Source organism: Mesoplodon bidens (genome assembly GCF_964165515.1).
Source record: "Mesoplodon bidens genome assembly, chromosome: 1".
Lineage (NCBI taxonomy): Eukaryota > Metazoa > Chordata > Mammalia > Artiodactyla > Ziphiidae > Mesoplodon > Mesoplodon bidens.
In genome coordinates this window covers 47060780-47081586 of record NC_138176.1, presented here as the reverse complement: position 1 = coordinate 47081586, position 20807 = coordinate 47060780, and the positions used below count along the sequence as shown (strand labels likewise).

The following is a 20807-nucleotide window of genomic DNA, read 5'->3' as shown; positions in this document are numbered from 1 at the left end:
TAATTCCTCTTCCCCTTCTTACTGTTCCTTGGTTCTCCTAACATCCCCATGTAATCTCCAGAGACTCAATCCTCATAATATCCAGCTTTCACATTTTCCCATGTAAAAATCCCATAATTCCAGCCCATGGCTAATATCAAGCTTTCTCAGGAACAGGTGGCCTTACTCCATAAACCATTAAATACCATTCAGCTTGAGTCATTTCAATGTGACAGAGCCAATTTATTAGAGCCAATTGCTCTAATAAAGTTGCTCTAATAAAATTCTGCTAACCAGCTCTCTCCCTTGCTCTCCAGAACAATCCCAGTCATTCCCAGGGGGTGCGCACAGGCATCCAGAAAGGAGAAGGTGGGACCAGGCTGCCTTCTTTCTCTTCTCCTGGACGGCCATCTGAACCTTGGGCCTCCAACCTCCAAAGCTTATTCGATTTGAAATGCAGAGATTTTAAAGATAAAGCAGAGAGTTCAGCTCTGCATTGAGATGTAAAGAAGCCCTAGGAGAGCAGGTTGGGGTGAGACCGAAGACCAGTCCAGCCTGGCCCTGGGCGTGCCTTCCCACCCTTTCAGATATCAAGTCCTCATCCCTGTTAGAAGCCTCAGGCAATAGCGGGAACCAGGGTCAAGTTGGCAAATGGCCAACGGCTATAACCAGTTCACGGGTATCTGTGTTCTGGAAGCCCGTCTAATATTTTTTTGAATTGGGGAAAATGTCTAATTTATTTTAATGAAGTACTGACAGACAGTGCTTTGCCCAGGGGCCTCCAGGCCTGAGACTAAAGACAGGGTTAAACAAATACACGGGCCACTTTTAAATATTGTGCAGACTGAGAAAGACTCCTGTTTATTTCAACGTTATTAATGGTTCTACTAATTTTATCTAAGGGGGCGCAGAGAAGAAAAAGTGGGGAAAAAAGAAAAGATAGGAAAAAAGAAGCGACAGAAGAAGAGAAAGGCTGCTCAGAAAAGGAAAAACTAGTTATCTGCCACCTCGAGAAGGACCACAGTGCACTCTGCTCTTGTGTCTCCCGGCGCTTTGCAAATCTGCCCTAACCCTCCTCCAGGGCAGAGCCCCTGCTTCCCAGGCGGGTGCTCAGACTTCCATGGGGGAGCAGCACTTTGCCGCCACTGTGGCCACCCTGGGTCCTGTATTTATGTGCTTTTTAGGGCCTTTCCTGGTCTGCTAAGTTAAGAAGAAAGCAGTTGTACAAAGACCGGGGTTGGAGTCTATGACACAGAGCCTGTGTGCTCAGGACTCTATCTAGAACAGCCTGGGACTCCGGAATGGCCCGCGCTCCATCTAGAATGGCCCAGGGTCTCTCTCCAGCATCACCCTGGGCTGATCAGACTCCACCCTGCCCTCCGCTCCCTCTCTCGCAAGGCCCATGATCATGAGCGCTCAGAGCTTACACAGCTCCACACTCTTACAATCTGCGTTCCCGTCTGAGGCCAGCGTGTGGCCACCTGGCCTGTGCACAGAGCGGCCTGCTGGCCCAGCAGCTGGCACCTCAGCCAGCAAGGGCCATGTGCCTGATACCCTCTCACCTGCCACTGCCGGTGGCATCACTGCCTTTGCAGGGCAGAGCTGGCTGTGGCCATGCCATTTGCAGGCGATAACTGACTCCTTTCCCCAGATGCCTGTTGCCTGGCTCTCCACCACTCTGCCACCTGGGGTAGGACTTTTCTGGCCTCTCCCTCCCTGGGCCTGGGGCTGTATGAGCGGCTTTATCTCCAAGCTTGGGTGGGTTTCTTCAGACCGTGTGGGGAGAATGGCTGACAGCTCTGCATTTCCAGAGAGCAGTTGTGGAAATGCTCCTCAGGGAGCCTCTTTGCAGGGCAATTCACTTTGTAGATTCTTTAAACGGGTCCCTGATGCAGAGGAGTTGTGTGAAGGGCCTGTAGCTCTGGGGACTCCTAGCCTATCCCCTTCCCCCCTCTGCGTGACCCCAAGTGATTAGGTTCTGGGATGCAGCTGCCCTCAGTCCTCACTCACCACCCCGCCCTCAACACACATACACCCGCAGATTCATGGCTGAGCTTTCTTGCCAAGTCTCTCTAATTTGGACTGGAAGCAGGGGGATCACAGGGGAGAGCAAGGCCCTGATTTCAGTAGTGCTTTGAAAAGGGAAACCTTGAATATCTACTCTTCTCCCCATCCCCCTGTCACACATGGACACACACTCACCCTGTACCCCAGACCCCTGGTCATAATTTCAGTACATGGATCCAGAAAGACGACATGGTTGAAGGATGGAGCACATGGATTTCAGGAGAAGAAACCCAAGGTCCTTGCCTGTCACCTGGGTCACAGAGCGCTGTGTCCCCCTCACGCTTTAGTGTGCTTCTTTGAATTACAGCATAAGGAATTACAGCCATCACTTTTCCTCAGTGGAGAAGTGTCCCCCTAGGGCACTGTAGCCAAAGACTTTTACTTCCCACGGCCATTCCTTGTACCTGGCTAACTCCCCCAGCCTGTGGCCCTCTTGCCAGCAACAGGGATGGCAGGCCTGCTCCCGGGCGTGTGGGTTGCCCACTTACCTCATCCTGCCTGTGGTGCCTCCGAAGGCCTCTGGATGGCTGCTGGGCTACCCAGGGCTGCAGTCCTTTCCGTGGAAGCCAGCAGCAGTTCTGGTCTGCAGGACCTTGGCCAGGGTAGCGCTACTCTTACAAAAGCACCTGCAGAGGGTCAGACCTGTGACTCCATGCTCCCTTTTTCACACCGCAGGAGCAGTACTAGGAGAGCTGTTTGCCCTGTAGCAACTGTGGGTCAAGCTATTGCTTCCCTGAGGTAAGCAATAGCTTACAAACTGCTTTCTGCAGTACCCAGGGAGACAGCATCTGCCACCTCTCCGGGGAGAGCCGGGGCTGCGGGGACTCAGAGGGTTGGACCCACATTAGAAAACATAGGCAAGCCCCTGTCTGTCCTTATATGACTCCATTGGCCCTGGGGCCTCACTGTATCTGACCAGCGGGCCTTAGCCCCGCTGAAGGCAGGGTCGCCGTGGAAGAGCCGAAGAGCTGGACCTCCATTCCGTTGTGGGTTGAAACTGACTAGGCAGCGCTCGCGCGTCTGCCACCAGGTGCGCATGCGCGGTCCCAGTGCCGGCTGCCTGGGCGCCTAGCTCCGGGGCCCCTCCGCCGCGCCAGCCCAGAGGTCCTGGGGCTTAATGTCTATGCTGAGCTAAGGCATCGCACTTCGTCCTGCCTTGTGACCACTGTGCCATGCCATCTCCGTGCCCTTGTTCGTCCGTCCGCCCTGTGCTTGCTGTGCCCACCTGCCCTCTCTGCTTCCCGCCTTCCGTCCATCCTTCGCTTCTGCCATGCCGTCTCTCTCACTTCAGTCCCCCTGCTCAGGGTCTCGGAAGGCAGAAGCACCGCAGAGATTTGGAAATCAGGGGTGTGTCCCCGGCTGGAGCGGGGCTCAGTGTCTCAGGTGTGCTTCCCGGCCACTGCAGGAACCCGCCTTAATGGTGTCTCCCTCTGTTCTTGTTAACAGGAGGTTCAAGATGTGAGAGGCGCAGGTTGGGTCAGACGCCTGAGGAAACCTTACAGTAGGAGCCCAGGTCTGAAATCAGTGTTAGGAAGGGTCTGTAGCTAGCCACTCCCCTGCACCCAGGCAGGCCTGAATGCATTTCCAAGGGCCTTGTCTTGCACAGTTTGCCTTACTTCACCATTTGATTATGTAGCAAACTATATGGCGTTTATTTCTCATTTAGTCTGATTATCCAGTGTCACTGGCGACAGATAGGAACTTAGATTAAGGCCATTCTTTTACCTGCTTTGTTATAATATCCTTCCCGGAACACTTTATCTAGCCAGAGGTTTCTGAGCTGTGCAGGCTGGAACCCCAGACCGAGGGAGCCTTGCCCACATCACCATGTCCAGGGTGGAGAGCCACCAGGAGGTGTCAGCACCAGTCAGCGTGGACAGACCTTAGTGAAGGCTGCCCTGTGCAGGGGTGGGGCGGGGGTGGGGGGAGAGGTTCTGGGGGGCCAGGCAGGAGCCTCACCCTTCCTCAGGGTGAGAGCAGGGTTCTGCCTCTTTGGCGAGTACCGCAGGGCTTCCCTGAGCTGAGGCAGGCAGGAGTGTGAGGCCAGGGTAGGGGGAGATTCACCCCTCATCCCAAGCTCTCCTCTACATCCCATCACGTCCTTCTCATCATTCTCTCTCTCATCCATCATCATGTGTATCCAAGACTGTCTCCATGACCCAGGAAAAGGACTCTCAAGAGCAAAGCTTTACTTTAAACTGGGCACCAAGAAGTAAATCAAAATGTCTCGTGTTACCCGGTCCTGAAAGCACTGTGCACGTCTGTGGCTTGTTTCGAATACTGTCCACCGTCCAATCCTGTGTTTTTGTTCAAAGCCAATGTCCTCGGTGCATGCACTGTCAGTTCCTCAAATGCAAAGCCTGAGAGTGAGGAGATGCCCCTTGGGGCCTTTGACCAGGTTTCTGATTAGGGCTGTGATCCTTTTGGATGGAACCTTGTTTTCCCCATGATCACAAACCCATGTTGGATCAACAGAGCCCAAGGGAATTCGGTTTGCAGCAGTAGGGACCTTCGAGGATGCAGAATCTCAAGGCGTCTATAATTGTTGGTACCTCAGAACTACAGAGAGTTTTGTCTTCATGGTGTCAGCACTGTTTGGGGAGTAACAAGAAAAGAGTTTTCAACTTTTTTTTTTGATTTTGAAAGCCCAATCCATAAAATATTCAATCCTGGACATGAAGATTCCTTCCCAATTAAAATCTAACCTCATTTTTTTCACCATTTGAGGATCCCATCATCTCTTAACTTTGCACAGTGGCCCCTGGACCTTCTCTGCTGCCGCTGTCATCTTGTGCTTACAGGATGTCCAGCAGGGCATTCCTCTTAGAAAAGAATGGGCTGGTTGGGAAAGTAGCTTAAAAATCCTGACATTTAGGGTGTTTTCCTTTATTGAGAGCAGTTTGTAGAGTTGCATTAAACAGTTTAAAAATCTCACTTTCTGAAAAGGTAGGCACTTGAGGGGTTTTGGCTTGTTTTGTTTTTCATTTGGTCTCACTAATACTTTTCCCCTCTGGTTAAGTTTTTTTTAATTAAGAAAGTAGAAAAAAAGAAGGGCAAAACAAGGAAATGTATCCATTTACAGGATGATGTAAATAACATGCAGAAAGTGTATTCTTGTAAAATAATCTTGAATTGTAGGTGTTCTCAGATTTAAAAATCTTTGGGTTATCAGTAACATGTGTTAGGCATTTCCATAAATATTCCTTTAAATTAGATCTTCATGCAAATAGACGCAAATCCATCAACCAAACAAAAATTCACATCCTCAAACCAGCTTTGTTATATTGAAAACAATAGAGTATGGAGGGGCCTTTATTAGTTATAAGGGATACAGAGCTGGTTTCAAAACCCTCTTCTGAAGTTAACCTGTCACTACAGGGCTTCTGAATTATACATGAAATGATCTAATTTTCAGTGGGAGAGTCATTTTCCAAGTAATTCAAGTCATTTTAAAATCTCATGGAAAATTTGGAATGATCATCCCCTGGAACCCATGAACCAGAACCATTAAATCTCTTTCTCCCAGAAAATTAACATGGCCCTAAATAAATCTTGACTACAGTTAAGAATAATTTTTGTTTCTCCCCTATAGGGGGAAAAATAGATAAGAGGAGAAACTGCAGGAAAAATGATTTGTGTGACAATCCCTCTACTTGCAATCTGCTCCTAAGTGGAGACTGCCCAGCTAAAGCAAATATGCATTTAAATAGTCCATTTGCAAAGGAAAAGGCTCTCCTGATCCCCTTTCGCTTTCAAAATACAAGTTCCGTGGATCACTTTGATTAGGGGTCACCTAGCTGTTCCTCCTGGTCCAGTGCTGCCTCTACCTGACCTTCCCTTGGGCTCCTGTAACCTCCAGAGTCGTCCTCCACAGCCAGCCTTTGCATCAGGACCCAGGCAGAGAAGACTTGGGGGTACTGAACTCACAGACATGCTGTGTGTTGGAATCCGAATCTGTGCCTTGTGTTGTTTTGCACTGTTCTTTGTCCCACTCCGGCCAGGTGCTGAGACCCCAGCGAGACACACGAAGAACCCTCTGCTTATCTGCCTGTCCTCCAGAGAAAGGAGGGCCAGCTTTGAGCAGAGGGCCTGAGTAGCAAAAGGTTGCAGTCCCCACTGTGTGAAGTCCAGAGAACTTCTAAGCCTTTTCACTTGATCCGATTTGACCTTCCTTTTCTGACTGCCCCCTGGTGTTATCACCATGGGATCTCTCACTGGGAGTTCATCACCCCTCCCAAGTGGTGCATCCTTTTGTAGCTGGATGAGAATTGTGGGGTCCTGATCTCTCTACACATATTCCCTGGGAAATTTCCCATCCCTGGGAAATGTTCCCTGGACACCTTCAAGTCCCCTAAGGAGACCACTGACATTGTCAAGTTGAAAAATCCCATAGGCTGTTACTCTGCAACCTCGCTGGACTCTCAGTCTCTGAGCAGTGATGGGTTCAGTGTTAAATGCGATAAATACTGTATTTTGTATTGTTTAAATTGCATCTCCCACATAATGTGAAAATGGTCCAGGAGAAGGCAGCTTTCTATATGCAGTGTGCTTTTTTTTTTAAACAAGTAACAACTCCTTTTGAGAAACAACAGTTTCTACTTTGAAGTCATATCAATGAAAAGATGTATACGCACTTATAATTTTCCTAATAAAGACATGTACTCAAATGTAGCAGCCAACGGTTTGAAATTAGTGTTACCGTTTGGAACTCTCCAGACTTGGTTTTTCTTCCTCAGACCCAACACGGAGGGGTTATGTAATTCTAGCTGCAATAGTCAGTGCAAAACAGGCCATTGTAATTATACTCATCATAGGCAAGAATGCTGGGGACAGACTTGCGTCTCCTAGTCTGTGTCCTTAGCAGGGGGAAAGGCTCTCCCTTTTCTCTGAATGTCCTTGGTTTTGCTGGAATCCCTTCTTAAAAGCGAGCCAGCCCGCTACTCCAGAAGGGATAGTTTTGTGCAAGGGCCTGGGTGTTTGCCTGTCAGCCGTGGGGAAGGAAACTTCCACTCTGTACTTCTCAGGCTTAGTAGAAGGCAACAGAGGCCCCGTCCCCGAAGGCATGGCCAAACACCCAGCACCTTTTGTATTTTCTGTCCTGCACCGGGGCCTCTGCTGGAAGCCAGATGCTGATTCAGCCAGTGGTGTCCTGAAGACTGGGAACAGGGGCTGAGCCCAACAGACAGGGTTCTGTCCTCACAGAGGTCAGTCAGCCTTGCACACTTTCCACCACATTCCCTCTGATCCAGTCAACCATGCTGGAAAGGAGAGGCCAGCACAAAAGCCCCAAAATGCCTAAATCCAGATTGTCCCATCCTCCAGACCCTCTTGCCCACATGCCCAGATGTGACTGCGTCACCCTTGTGCTCAGTGCATCCTGGGTATTTCTAGGGTGACTGCAATGTGGTTACCAAGTTGCAGATGAACTGGAAGAAGAAGGGAGGATTAGAGAGACCATGTCAAGAGGCAGCGTGGCGTCCTGGGACAGGCGTGGGATTGAGGATTAGCAGGCCAGTGCTTGAATCCTGGTCTTCTCTCTGCTCACTGTGTGACTTGAGACCCTTGCCTGACTCTCAAGTCTCCCCATATAATGCTGGAGCTTAGAATCACCAAGAGTTGTGAGGATTAGACTGGGATCCTGTGCGTGGAAGCCATTTTGCTCCCTCTCTCTCACCCCACTGCTCCCCGGGGTCTACAGTGTTGGGATGAGATCCTGCCTGCCTCTGCTTAGACCCTCAGCAAAGCTCTGATACCAGCTGGAGCTCAAAGTGAGCTTAAAAGTTGAGCTTCACCCGCTTAGCCAACAGATGGGGAAAAGTCTGTTGGTTGGGTCTTGTAGGTGTCCCGGTGCCTGTGCAGTGCTGCTCCCAGCATGTCCCACCACTATCCTGGCACCAGGAACTCACAACCTAACCTCTGGATTAATTCCACGGAATGATGTTGACTCTTCAGAATGATGTTGTATTAAAAAAAATAATAATAACTAACTGAATCCATGTCCCATCATGCTTTACACAGCTGATGGCCCTCATTTAGCCAGCCAACAATACCTGCCACGCCAGGCCCGGTACTAGGTGGGTAGTATGGATACTGTGGTGAGCAAGCTGGCGTGCCCCCTGACTTCAGGGAGCCTGTAGTCTGGGGGACTGTCTCGCAATTAAGTGAACATTTTCGTAAAGCTTGGTAATGTAGGTCAGGGTGCATCCAGGGGTCAGGGAAGCTTAGAGCACCATCGAGGGCTCCTTAAAAGAAGTGCTGGGCTTCCCTGGTGGCGCAGTTGTTGAGAGTCCGCCTGCCGATGCAGGGGACACGGGTTCGTGCCCCGGTCTGAGAGGATCCCACATGCCGCGGAGCGGCTGCGCCCGTGAGCCATGGCCGCTGAGCCTGCGCGTCCGGAGCCTGTGCTCCGCAACGGGGGAGGCCACAACAGTGAGAGGCCCGCGTACCACAAAAAAAAAAAAAAAAAAAAAAAAGTGCTGCTGAAGCTGAGACCTGAGAGAAGTAGATTATTTCCAGGGAGGGGAGTATCTACTGACCCGTGAGGACTGCCCTTGTGAGCCCACGTGGTGTTCTGCTGTGAGTTAGAAATGGGAGCTTATTTTGCCAGGGGCGCAGCTCCCATGGGAAGCCCAGCATGAGGGCAGAGAGAGCTGGATTTCAGCCCCTCACTCCGCTGCTGCACCACTGCATAAGGCACAAACTGCACAAGGGCGGCTGAGAAGGGCTGGGCCCCCCATGCGGATGGGGTCCTGACAGCTGGGAAACATGATAAAGGGGTGCCCTCGGTACAGCTGACTGCATGGTTTAGACATCTGACCCTGGCTGCTCGGTCCAGTTTTCTGCCCCAGGAGTGCAGAGTTGTGATTCACACTTCATCGGGTTCTCTGGGTTTCTCTGTGCGTACAACTGAGAGCCTTGTTCTCGCGAGTGTGGGTAGCTGAAGAGAGAGAGACGTAGAGGGAGCTACAACTGGATGAAACAGATTCAGAGAGAGCAGGGGTGTGAGAGGGCAGGAGGCCCTAGATGCAGGTGAGAAGTAGACAGGGAGGTCCAGCCACACTCCCTGTCCTCGGCTTCTGTGTGTTCCAGATAAATCCCTCTCAAGAGCTAGGATGAGGATTTCTGCTAATTACACCCAAATAACCATCATTGGAGGCAGTTAGACAGGCATAGGGGGCAAGGCAGGTGGGGAGCAATGAGGCTCTGGACATGGGCTCGCACTTGCACAAGGAATCATTTTGGAGACCTCCCTACCTCCTCCCCAGCCTCCCCAGGGGTCTTTTCTGGGGTTTGTCCCTGGCTTCAGCTTGAACTCCAAGGAAAGACCCCTCAGGCCTGTGCTTGCTACCTTGTTAAGACTGATAAATGACCCAGAAGCATCCCCTAAGCCCCTTCCCCCATAAAAAAGTACACAGATTCTGTTTAGGACCAAGATGCTCTTCCTTCCCTGAAGAGCACCAACCCAACCTGCCCAGCATAAATTGTGGTGAGATGGCTGAACCATCAGCCTGTGGAGAGCTCTAGCCCAACCCCAGATGTGTGGAGGGGAGGCTGCAGTCCACCCACAGCCTAGGTGTCCAATGAGAACAAACTGGGACAATGGATTCTCAAGTGCATCCCTCCCCAGGGCATCCCCTGCTGGGCTGCAGGCTCTGTAATGTCCTGTTGGGGATGGGGGAGCTCTGCGGTGAAGAGTGCTTGTCATAGTGGGTGTTTAACAAACATTTGATATGTGAGCTGATGTCCTCAGGTTATGAGGCATCAACAGACCCTAGCAGCAGCTTCCCGGGCAAGCCACAACCAAGCCCTGCTGTTCCTACCCGGGACTGGAGCTCATCTCAAATTCCAAGGAGGTTGTTCTGCTAAGTTTCCAGAAGTTAACACTCATTTTAGAGCAAATGAATTGCAGCTACCTCTTGGCCCATGAAACCAAACAGAAACAAAACAGAGTGAAGCCCTAGATGGAGGGGGGAGAGTAGAGTGGCAAGGGGTGCTTATGGGTGGGAGGAGCCTTGGATTTGTAGTGAAAGCGAGTAGCTGCCGATTGCTGTATGACCCATCCCCAGTTCAATCTAACTCAGTCCACAGGGCGCCTGCCTGCACCTCTGTAGCTGACTGGAGCTCAGAGAACAAAGTACATCCCCGCCATCCGGTCTCTTTAAATTCCTGACACTCACCAGAAGTGGGTCCTTAGTGCTGCCCGGATGCTACCACACTTCCCTGATCCATTTCTCCTACTTCTCCTGGTGCTGATTCCACACTTTCCTCTCTTTAAATCTTCATCCTCCTCTCCCTCCACACTCCCAGCTGATGGTCTGGCTTCTATGTCAGAATAAAAGGAAGAGGTTAGAAGGGCATTTCCTTGAGCTTCCCCTCTCATCCACTGTCTGTCCATCCTGTACCCACTGTCACTGCTGTCACCTGGGAGTGGTGCCCAGTGCTTCTCACCTGCAAAAGAACATTTCTCCTAACTTCCCCCGTCTCCTACACCATCAATCTTTCACTGTCTCCATCATGCCAACATGCTATGATAGCTCCCTTGGAAAGCAAAACAAAGCAAAAATAAAAACAGCCTCTATACTGTATCTTCTACCCCTAGGTCCCCCTACAACTTCTACAGTATTTCTGTCTCTTATCACACAGAAGTCCTCAGAAGAGTTGCCTGTATTTCCTATGTCCACCTCCTCTCCCCCTCTCTCTTTTATCTTTCCTGAGCCCACCCTACCACTCACTCCACTAGAGCTGCTCTTTGTCTAGGGCGTCATTGAGCCCTGTTGGGAAATCGAATGGTCGGTTATCAGTCCTCAGCTTCTTCAGTCTCTTGGCATCACTGGGCATCGTGGAACACCCTCCTGGAAACACGTTTTCTGGTTGGCTCTCAGGAGACCACTCCTGACTGTTTTTTTGGCTTCATGCCTTCTCGTGTCTCTTTGCTGCTTCCTTCTCATCCTCCAGACATCATCCAGACAGGAACACCCCGGGACTCAGTCCTCAGATGCTCTTCTTAAGCACCAGGTGAACTCACTCACTCTCTTGGCCTTGAACTCCATGTGAAGGTTAAGGAAACCAGTGATCTCTCTCCTGGACTCTCACCTTGTAAACTCAGCTCCTCCTCTGAAATGTACCGTATGCAAAATGAAACTGTTCATTCCCCATTTTCCCCCAACCTGCTCATCCTGATTTCTGCAAATAACAACTCTATTTCTTCCAGTTGCTCAGGCCAAAACCTTTTAGTTATCTTTGATTTATTGTATTATCGTACAGCCCTCAGCTAAACCATTACCAAACCCAATTAGTTCCCTTCAAAATATATCCAGAACCCAATCACCATGCTACCATCTGATCCAAGCCACAGTCATCTCCTCTTGGAATCCTTACACTAACCCCTAAGCTGGCCCTCCGTCATGTCCTGCAGGGTCCTCTCAACAGTTGCAAGGGTGGCCGGGCATGGTGATGTCACCCCTACTCAGACCCTCCAGTGGCCAACAAAGGCTTACATCTGTGGGCCCCTGTCATCTCTCTGATGTCACCTCTCTCTACTCTGGCCACGCTGGCCTCCTCTCCCTTGAACAGGCCAGGACTCCGCCTGGCAGAGGACCTTTGCACTTGGTGGTCTCTGCCTAGAAACCACATGGTTTACCCCCTCCCTTCCTTCTGTCTCTGATCGCCCTCACCTTGTCAGAAAAGCCTTTGCAGACCCCCGATCCTGTACAACAGCTCCTCAGCTGCATGTGCCCTGGCACCTTATCCTGCTTTTTCCTGTCCACAGCATCACCTGCCCTGTTTACTTGCTTGCGGACTGCTTCCCCACAGGAGAGGTTTAATACCACGCAGGAAGAGAGGGGCTTGGTCTTTCACTCACTAATTATTCTTTGCGGCTGGTACATAGAAGGTACTAAAGAAATATTTTTTGAATGACTGCCTGATAAATCAACAGGGTGCTAACATATTGGATGTTTTCTTTGCTCGTCTCTAAAATAAAGATAGCAATGCTTGCAAGGCTGTGCGTTCATTCATGCACCCAAGGTCACACTGGTAAGTCATTACTTGGATCCAGTTCATCTTACTCTACTGTCCATATGTCAGTGGTCACACACATGACCCTTCTCTAGAATCCCCTGTGCCTGACCCTTCCCCTTGAAGTCCCCATCACATGAAGAACTATAGTGGTTCATTTCCTGGGAGTCCAGATTAAAGAATCATCCCTTTCCCCAGAGGCCCCTCCTTCTGAGCGTTCCTCCCCGCTGTGGGGATCTGCACACACTCCCTGTGCAGACCACAGGGGCGGTGAGTGCTGGGCTGGGGTCCAGTTGGCCTTGGCTCTACAGCCAGGGGCTCATGGGGAGGACAGCCACAGCCAGTACAGGTCCCCAGGGACGAGATCTCTGCTGCTGGCACTTTATCACAGGCAGTGGGTGGCTGGCCAGACCTTAGGGCCCAGCAAGAGCCCTAGAGGAGTATGATTCCAGAAATACTGAGCAGAAAGGAACAATCTACAGGGATCAGCTACAGGAAACTGAGGCTGTGTGACCACAGATGGACACGAGTGGGAAGTGACAGACTGGAGGGGTTCCCACCTCCATAACCATCAGGATTCCCTGCCTCATTTCTAGGGGTACCCGTGTCTTTCCCACTGCCCTTCCCAAGTGGAGGGCTCCAGGTACCTGGATGCTGCTGGCTTGGCCTGAAGGCAGATGCTGGCAGCCAGGCCCAGGAGGAGGTAAGGCCAGGGGCTGAGAGCTCAGGAAGGTGGGTGGCAGCAGGGACTGTGCTCAGCTTTCCCGAGCAGCAACCAAGCACTGCACTGCAGCTGTAGAAGTTGCTCAGGGGAAGGGGTGACCTGTCAGCCTAGAAGGCCCCAGATGCAGCCACAGGCTCTCACCTTGTCCTGGCCTCTTCCCAGGCATTTTCCTGAACATGGGAACATCAACCCAGGTCACACAGGCTTGTAGGCCGTGAGGAAACAACCATTCTGAGCATTCCTGAGCTTTGGGGGAGGGGACTGTCCTTCTGGCCACTGTGGGAACCCCCAGCACCAAGCCGAGTCCTTGGCACCTAGGAATGAGGCCTGTGAGGGACCAGCTCTTTCCAGTTCTTCCCCTGATAGATCACCTGCCCAGCCAAGGCCTGCCCCCTGCTCAGGAGGCCAAGGGGAACCAGAGGCTAATGCATTCACCACGCGTTTCCTTATGCAGGCAGGACAGAGTTCCCAGTGGGGGAAAACAAACACCTTGGTCAGGTGCTTTCCACCCTGCTGACATTTCTGGTGCAGCCTGTACCTGCCAGGCCCATAGCAGTACTTTCTAGGCATGGTCTTCTTGTCCTCCCAACAATCCCACGAGAGACCAGCCCTCTCCCGTGTGATGGACACAGGCACCAAGGTCTGGGGCGGCCATGGAGCCTTCATGCCTCAGAGCTGGGACGTGGAGAGGGCAGATCTGATCCTGGGCATTTTGGCTCCAGTGCACCAGACAACCCGTCCTTACTGTTTGCAAAGCGGGGCCCCAGGCAGAGGCGGTGCTCAAGGGCTGCCGGGTTTCAGATCCCTTCTGCCCTATATGGCCCAAGCGTATTTCCAGACCCCAAATGAGAATCCATTTAGAAGAAATGCTAGGCAAACTCTGGCTGTGAAGTCAGTATAACCTGTCAGATGCAGCAATTTTTAAAAATGAATAGAAAAGAAGAGAATAAATTGGAAAATATGGGACTATGTCACACTTACTAAAGGGAAGAATAATTCACACTTGTGTGGGTATGTGTGTGTGTATGTTTCATAACGTCCAATGCAATTTTTATTGTAGACAGTGGTCAAAAGTGTACTGGTCTTGTGTACATACAACCCAGTGATGAATGTGTCTCACCCTCCCTGAGTAGAAGGAAAGAAGTTAGAGGATAGCACTAGATTTCCTTGAATTAATGAGTTAAAAAGATTCTTATGTTTCTAAAATGAGGATGCAGTAATAATAACAGTATGCATCAAATGGCTACTTACTTTTTTTTTTTCTTTCCTCAAGAGCTGTAGGCTTCTCTAGAATAGCAAAATCAGATCTAACCCACAGGGTACTTTTCTGGCCCATGTACTCAAGTGGCAGGGGGGCAGGAGCCAGATCCCCATCATTATGCCTTTCCAGGGAGTCCAGTTCCAAAGGGGACCCCAACTGACCTCCCCAGGCCTGGTCTGTACTCAGGAAGCCCAAGGAGCAAGAGCCTGGAGCCTGGGTTCCAGAGAGGGTAGGGCCTGAACCTCAAGATTCCCAAAGAACGAAGCCAGAGGGAGTAGTCCCCTGGGCAATAAAGAGTATCGGTGATGCTGTTAAAATGCCCTTTCAGGGTCTTTAAAAATGGAGTGATCCTGGCCCCCGATGTGCCCAAACAGTCCCAGTGTCTGCCTATTGGCCCAACAAAATCACTAATAGTGCCCTTTCTCTCTCAGAATGTCCTAGTTTGAATGATAAATTATATGGCCGCCTTATCAAAGGATGAATGAGTTTGTGGACTCCGATAAGCTCATGCCTGCTTCTCCCGGCCCTCTTTCCCCTCTTTCTCCTCCCTTCCCTTCAGGAAAGCCTGAACAAGCCTCAGGTCCCTGTCCCACTTCCTTCCCTGGCCCTCATCTCCTCTGCTCGCCCAAACCAGAGCTGCTTTCTGGGGTATCTGAATCCCTGGCCCAGCCTTGGGCCCCTCATTCTCCCCAGAGGCCAGGTACAAGATAGGGCGGCTGGCCCAGGAAGAGGAGACATCACAATCCACAGAGCTTTTGAAGAGTCACTGGACCCACAGTCAATGCCCACCTGTCCCAGACCACACTGGGGACCCAGGGAAGCCTCTGTACCTCCCTGAGCCCTGGTCTCCTTGTCTGTGGTTCCTCATCTGGAGCTCACAGAGAGGGGAAAAGGGACAACCCTGGATTGCCCTGGAGGTGGGCAGGGCAGGCGCCTGAGTGCAGGGAAGGTACTAACGTTGCCTTCATTGCATCATCCTTGTGCCCGGCACACAACACACACTAATGGGTGCTCACTGCAAGGGAGATGGTGTTCCTATTTTGCATATCAGAAAAGTCAAGTTAAGCACTTTCCCAAGCCACGTGTGTAAAAGTAACAGAACCTTGAGTCTCCACATGTTTTATTGCACCATCTGTATCACCAGTTAGTCCTCCTTCCTGTGTGTCTCAGAAGTAACCATCAGCCATGAAGGGATGAAAGGGAGGTGCTGGGGTGGGGAGGGGTTATGATGACAGGAGGGAGGCACTTTGAGCCTAAAAGGCAGTGGACACTCTTTCACCATCCACTTAGCTGGGGGCTGCCCTGGGATAGAGGGGTGACGTGATTGTGACTCTCATGGGGTCTGCACATGCAACGTATGCAGAAGTGTCTCCTGGACGTGACCCTATTGACTGACATACCCGCAGCCACGCGCAGCCATGGGCTCAGGAGTGTGGGTGAAAGAAGTGCATTCTTGGGTTGGAAAAGGGGGGAGTTAGACCTTGCCCTGAGCAGGTGGCATGGAGGGAGCCAAGGCAGAGGTTGATAAAGAATAACAGGAATAATAAGGACAAAAATGATGCCCGCTAATGTTCCCCACGTGCTGATTACATGCCACACAGGGCTGGCTGCTCTAGATCTGCGACCTCATTCAACCTGGGAGAAAGGGAGTGACTTGCTCAGGGCCACGCAGGATCAGTGGCAGACGCGGACCAGATCCATCCCATCTCTGCATGGTGTGGGTTTGAAGGCTAGCAATGGGGGCTTTGCAGCTTGATATATTGGGTTCCAGGGAGTGCAGTGCTGAGCTGGGGTTCCCCTCCCTGTCTTTGCCCCTCAACGCTGCCAACGTGAGACTCTTTCATTTTTCAGGGCTGCCTCCTATGTCCTCCATTTGTAATCAAACCCATATCTTTATGAAGTGCCAGGGGCTCTTGGTGACGTTTATCCCCTCAGCTGTCTGTGTTGAGGTTGTTCCTTTGCTGGAGACCAGGCTAGGATAAAGGGTTAAAGCCCACCCCAGCCCCCCTTCAGCTTTTTCCCTAGGGCTGTCTCCCAGTGAGCTCCTCCTGGGGTGGTCTGGGATATATGAAGTACCCAGGGCAGGATGTTCTCATGAAGCCAGGATTCAGGAATTTTTTCAGATTCAGGTGATTAGGCTCTGTCCTTGGCCTTAGGGTACGCAGGCCCACAGTCCACCCACCCTGGGCTCAGCCTGTTGCTTCCCTTCCCTTCCTCATCCCCATGCTGCTCTCTGTCTGTAGTCTCACCCCATCCTCAGGAACCCCAGCTCCTAGCTCAGCCCTTCTCCAAGATTTCCCACTCATCCAGGGCTTTGGGCCCTGTTCCCCTGTGTCCATCATGAAGAGTCACCAGCTCTGCCCAATTTCATGGGAATTTCCAGCTCCTAAGTCTCCATCTTGGGTCCACCACTCACTCATAGCAAGAAATTTTAATTACTTGCTGAAGAAAATATTTAAACAAACAACTGAGGTTATGTAATTGCCACTGGCTGCAGCTCCCTGACCCGCAGCTCTGGAAGCGTTGGGACAACTGTGCTCTGGGCTGGACCCAGAAAGAGTTGCCCACCCCTGTGACATTTCAGCACACGTGGCACATCTGATTGTAAGTCTGCTAATGAGGATGTGGTTTGAAAATCATTTTTGCTCCTTTGTCTGTGAACTGAAATACTTTTATCTGGATTTTACCATTGCTTAATTTTGCTGAGGGTTCACAAACCACAGATCTTCACAGTGCTGAACATATGTATTCTTGGGAGTTCAAATCCCCAACTTTCATCCTTCACTCTCAACTGTTCCAGCTTCAGCAATTTCATTTCACCAGCTGTCCTGCCAGGGGACCCCAGCGCCACCTCATGCCAGTGTTACAGATCCTTTCTCAGAGCAGCCAGATGGCCTCCTATGCAAAAAAATTTTTTAAATTAAAAATGGTTTCCAAGTAAAATAAGACAGGCAGACAGAGTCCTCCACCTCGTCCCCTCAACCTAAGCCACTCACCGCTCAAACTGGTCTCCACCCAGAAGTTGCTTAGAAACATGTACAGAATGTCCAAGGCAGCTTGGAAATGACTTGCATCTCTTCTCCCAACACACACCGTGGGCTGTTTTACAGGAATCAGATCAAAGTGGAACAACCTTGTGAAGTTTCCAGCAACTAAATGCAACTTTCCCACTGTTTTCGCTCACATGTTCACACAATTCACTATCAAAGTGAAACAAAAGACAGAAGAAGGCATCTTTGGCAGGTTAGGGCTTGGAATTGTGGCTGGAATGAAAGACACGTATGAGAAATCCCATCTCAGGGACCCAGCCAACCCCAAACTGAATGAGTCAGGGAGCTGCTGCCAGCCTTTGGGAGTAACTCCAGCCTGATTTGTGACTCTTTGGGTATGCCCCCGATGCTTAGGACAAGGGAAGGCATGTTTTTGGACCTTTGCACTTCCCAGCATCCAGAAGGAGACACAAAAGAGGTTACCTGATTCCCTGGACGTGGCCGGTGGGCGTCATCCACGGTGAGAAAAGAGATGCAGCGATTTCAGAAGAGCCTGGAGGGAAAAACCAAGCAAAAATGGAAATGGATGGAAGGAAAACATAATTTACAAAATAATATTAAACAATTAATTTTAAACAATGTGAGGAGAGCCTCACATGGTCTTGAGGCTTTTAGGATTTTGGATTCAGTGTCTTTCCTCACAGAAAAATGAAAAGTATCTCAAAGGTAGCAACGTGTTAGATTCTGGAGAAGAAAGATCAGCCTCACTTTGCTTTGGGGTTCCCTGTGTGCTCAAGAAAGTGTGAATTCATTGTAGGCACTAAATAAAAATGCTCTGCGTGGATCTTAACATCCTTTATTTGAAACCCTCCAAGAAATTCCCACAGCTCCCCTCTGCAGCCCCACTTCCCTTCCCCATCCTCAATCACACCATCTCTCCAGGGTCCTCAAATGCATCTTTCTTTTGCCCAAGCCTCTTCCCAGACCTTCCACACCATGGCTCTATTGATCCTTCAGCTGGACCCTCCCCTCCACCAAGATGCCTCCGTGATAACCATTTCTGTTCCACCCTGTTTCCCTCACAACGCACAGATCTCCACATCATCTTCACTCCCTTGTTCACGTGTCTGTGTCTGGGTCTGTCCTCCCCCTGGTTGCCAGCCCCACCAGGCACTCTCCTCCACACCGCACCCCAGCTGTCTCTGGTAGGACAGCCTCTGCGGGCAGCTGGCATTCTTCGGTCTTGTCTCTCTGGCAGTTTTCTCCTGTCACACAGCCAAGTCCAAGTTTGTTTACCTTCTCTTTAGCCAAAGCCTGACCTACTATCCCAAGAAGGAAGGCAGCAAAGCTGTCTCCTGTTAACTATTTACAAAGCAGTACCTTTTTTGTTGCTGTTGCTTACATACCCTGAGGGTTTTACATTGGTCAAATTGACATAATTTGAATAATGTGGTAAGTTAATATTTCTCTAAAAACTTTCATGTGGTTACATTTGTAATGTATGTTAATACATTAACATAAACTGTAATATTCATTTTATCAAAAAAAATCATTTGGCAAGTTTCATATGGAACACTGTAAGTCCCCAAGACTACAGGCTGAAGCGTTAGGAAAAATCGAATATATTATTTTTAACATATTGTGCAAAACCCCCAGAGGATTTGCTCACAAGGATCTATCTTGTTTAGGCACTTTTTTTTGGCAGCGCATGTTTGGAAAGACGATTATCACCCTAACTTGTTTTCAGTGAGTAGATGAAAAAAAGAGAAGGCAAATCCAAGAAGAGGATTTAGTAAAAGAAATACAGGAAAGCAAAGAGATAGGAAGAGCAAGCCTAGAGGCAACAGAGTCCTCCTGGGGGAAGGCCCAGGCCAGGGGCTCAGCCCGAGCCGCACGTTAGGACCACAATTCCCAGACTGTGACCAACAAAATCAGAGTCGGGGATTGGGAACCAGGTGGCCGTACTTTCATTTGCTCTTAGGGAAACTCATGGTGGGAAATCACTGCTGTAGACCAGAGGTGCTCAAGTTTGAGAGGTGATCAGAGGGCTTCTTAGGACACATTTCTTGGCAGCACCTCAGAGCTTCTGACTCAGCAGGCCTGGGTAGCCCCTAAACAGGTGCATTTCTAACGGGTCCCAGGGGATGTGGCGCTCCAGGTCCAGGACCACAGGATGACAGCGAGCCTGTGCTCTGGACCTGGGATGCTTTGCCTTGGGGAAAAGACAAAGCCCCAGGGATTGTTTGAAAACTAAATCAAACTCTCTAATAGCTTCACACAGCCTCTGGGCCCCCATGCCTCATTATACCTGCTTTTGCCTATACCTCACCGGGTTGCACAGGAAGCTTTCAGGGCTTGTGGGGAGAGAGTGGCACGTGGAAGTGGGAGGGGTGTCCGGAGGCAGAGGCAGGGCCAGCCCTGCAGCCTTATTGGGGCAGGTGTCCTGCCCATCTGCTGCCTTCAGCCATGGACATCCTCCTCCTCCTCTTCTCAGCCTGTCACTGTGGACCCAGCCTCTGTGTTGCTGCTCCCTCTTCCTCTTCATTCATTTCTTTCCCTCTCGTTTGATTAGTGGGATTCTCTGAGTGTATATGGCAGACCTCATGCTACTCACTCAGTGCCCTGCAGAACTTGAGGGCAGTGGGCTGCGGGGGCTTTGGTTGGGAGGAACGGTCCAGGTTTAGTGAGTGCCTCGAGGACTCAGTTGCTAAGATGGTATTTAGAGACACAGCTGCCAATAGAGGTTACTTTATAGGATGGGATTCTGGGGCACTGTGTGGAATATCTTCTGTCACCTTTCAGACCCAGTCCCACACTCTTGGGCCTGACCTCTGCCCTGGGAACCAACCTGGCCAACACCACTGCCGGCATCACCAGCAGGAGCTGAGGACGACGGGATGTTTATTCCCTGGAGCCTTGAGCCAAGTCATCCCACCTCCCCCCACCCCGCCCCGGCCCGCTTCTGCTGATGGAAGGTGGAACTCTGTCCCTCTGTCCAGGCCTGCTCCCTGACTTTGTATCTGGTGACTGCTCCCTCCCCTCCCCCCTCTCCAGGGGAGGTGACTCTGTGTCCTGCCTGCACTTTTGTAAGGAATTCCTTTATTAAACTCTCCTGAAATGACGTTAACTGGAGTGTGCCGTCTCATCTCTGCGGGGACCCTGACTGCTACATTCACTTTCACATTTTCAGATTATATTTTTCCATGATGTTTGCATTTCTTATAACAAGCCCATGTTTCTTTTACAGTAGAAGAAGTAAACAGCAAAGAGAAGAAGCAAGGAAAGGCAGCAGTCAGTATGCTGCATGGGGCGGAGAGCTGCTCCCTGACCTGGCCCACTCTGGGCTTAGGTTTCAACCCCCAAGGGGACACAGAACTGACCCAGGTCCCAGCCTCTGTGCATAAAATACCCAGGGGAAGATTTTAACTCAACGAATTATGATGATGCAAAAGGATTTGCTGAGAACAACTCAAGTCACCCTCTGGAGTGAGAAGGTTATAACTTTACTCCGCATTCATTTCAAGGTCTACATCAAGCTCAGAGGCTACAAGGCTAGGCTTTGGAGTTAGGCAGACCTGGGCTCCAGCCTGTGTGACCTCAGAGAAGTCCCCTAACTTCTCTAAACCCCAACCTTGTCATTGGCAGAATATTAGCTGTGGAGAGAATTAAATGAGATAATATATTTTCAATCTTTAACATAATGAGCACCCAGGAAGTCCTCAAAACACGGAGATAATTCTCATATAATTATTATAAATGCTATTCCATA

General features: G+C 50.4%; 1 protein-coding gene across 3 annotated transcripts in view; it reads left to right on the top strand.

Annotated features, from left to right (window-relative positions):
* CXCL12 (C-X-C motif chemokine ligand 12) overlaps positions 1–20165 on the top strand; it is a 28485-nt gene extending 8320 nt beyond the window's left edge. The window contains exon 4 of one of the 3 annotated variants that reach the window (XM_081251929.1): positions 19841–20165. In XM_081251929.1, the coding sequence (XP_081108055.1) occupies positions 19841–19925 (85 nt within the window). In that variant the 3' untranslated portion in view covers positions 19926–20165. Of the gene's footprint in view, positions 1–881; positions 2725–3492; positions 3936–19840 lie in introns of those variants that run through there. The other 2 variants (XM_081251930.1, XM_081251928.1) reach the window with 2 other exon arrangements.
* Positions 20166–20807: the final 642 nt, after the last annotated feature.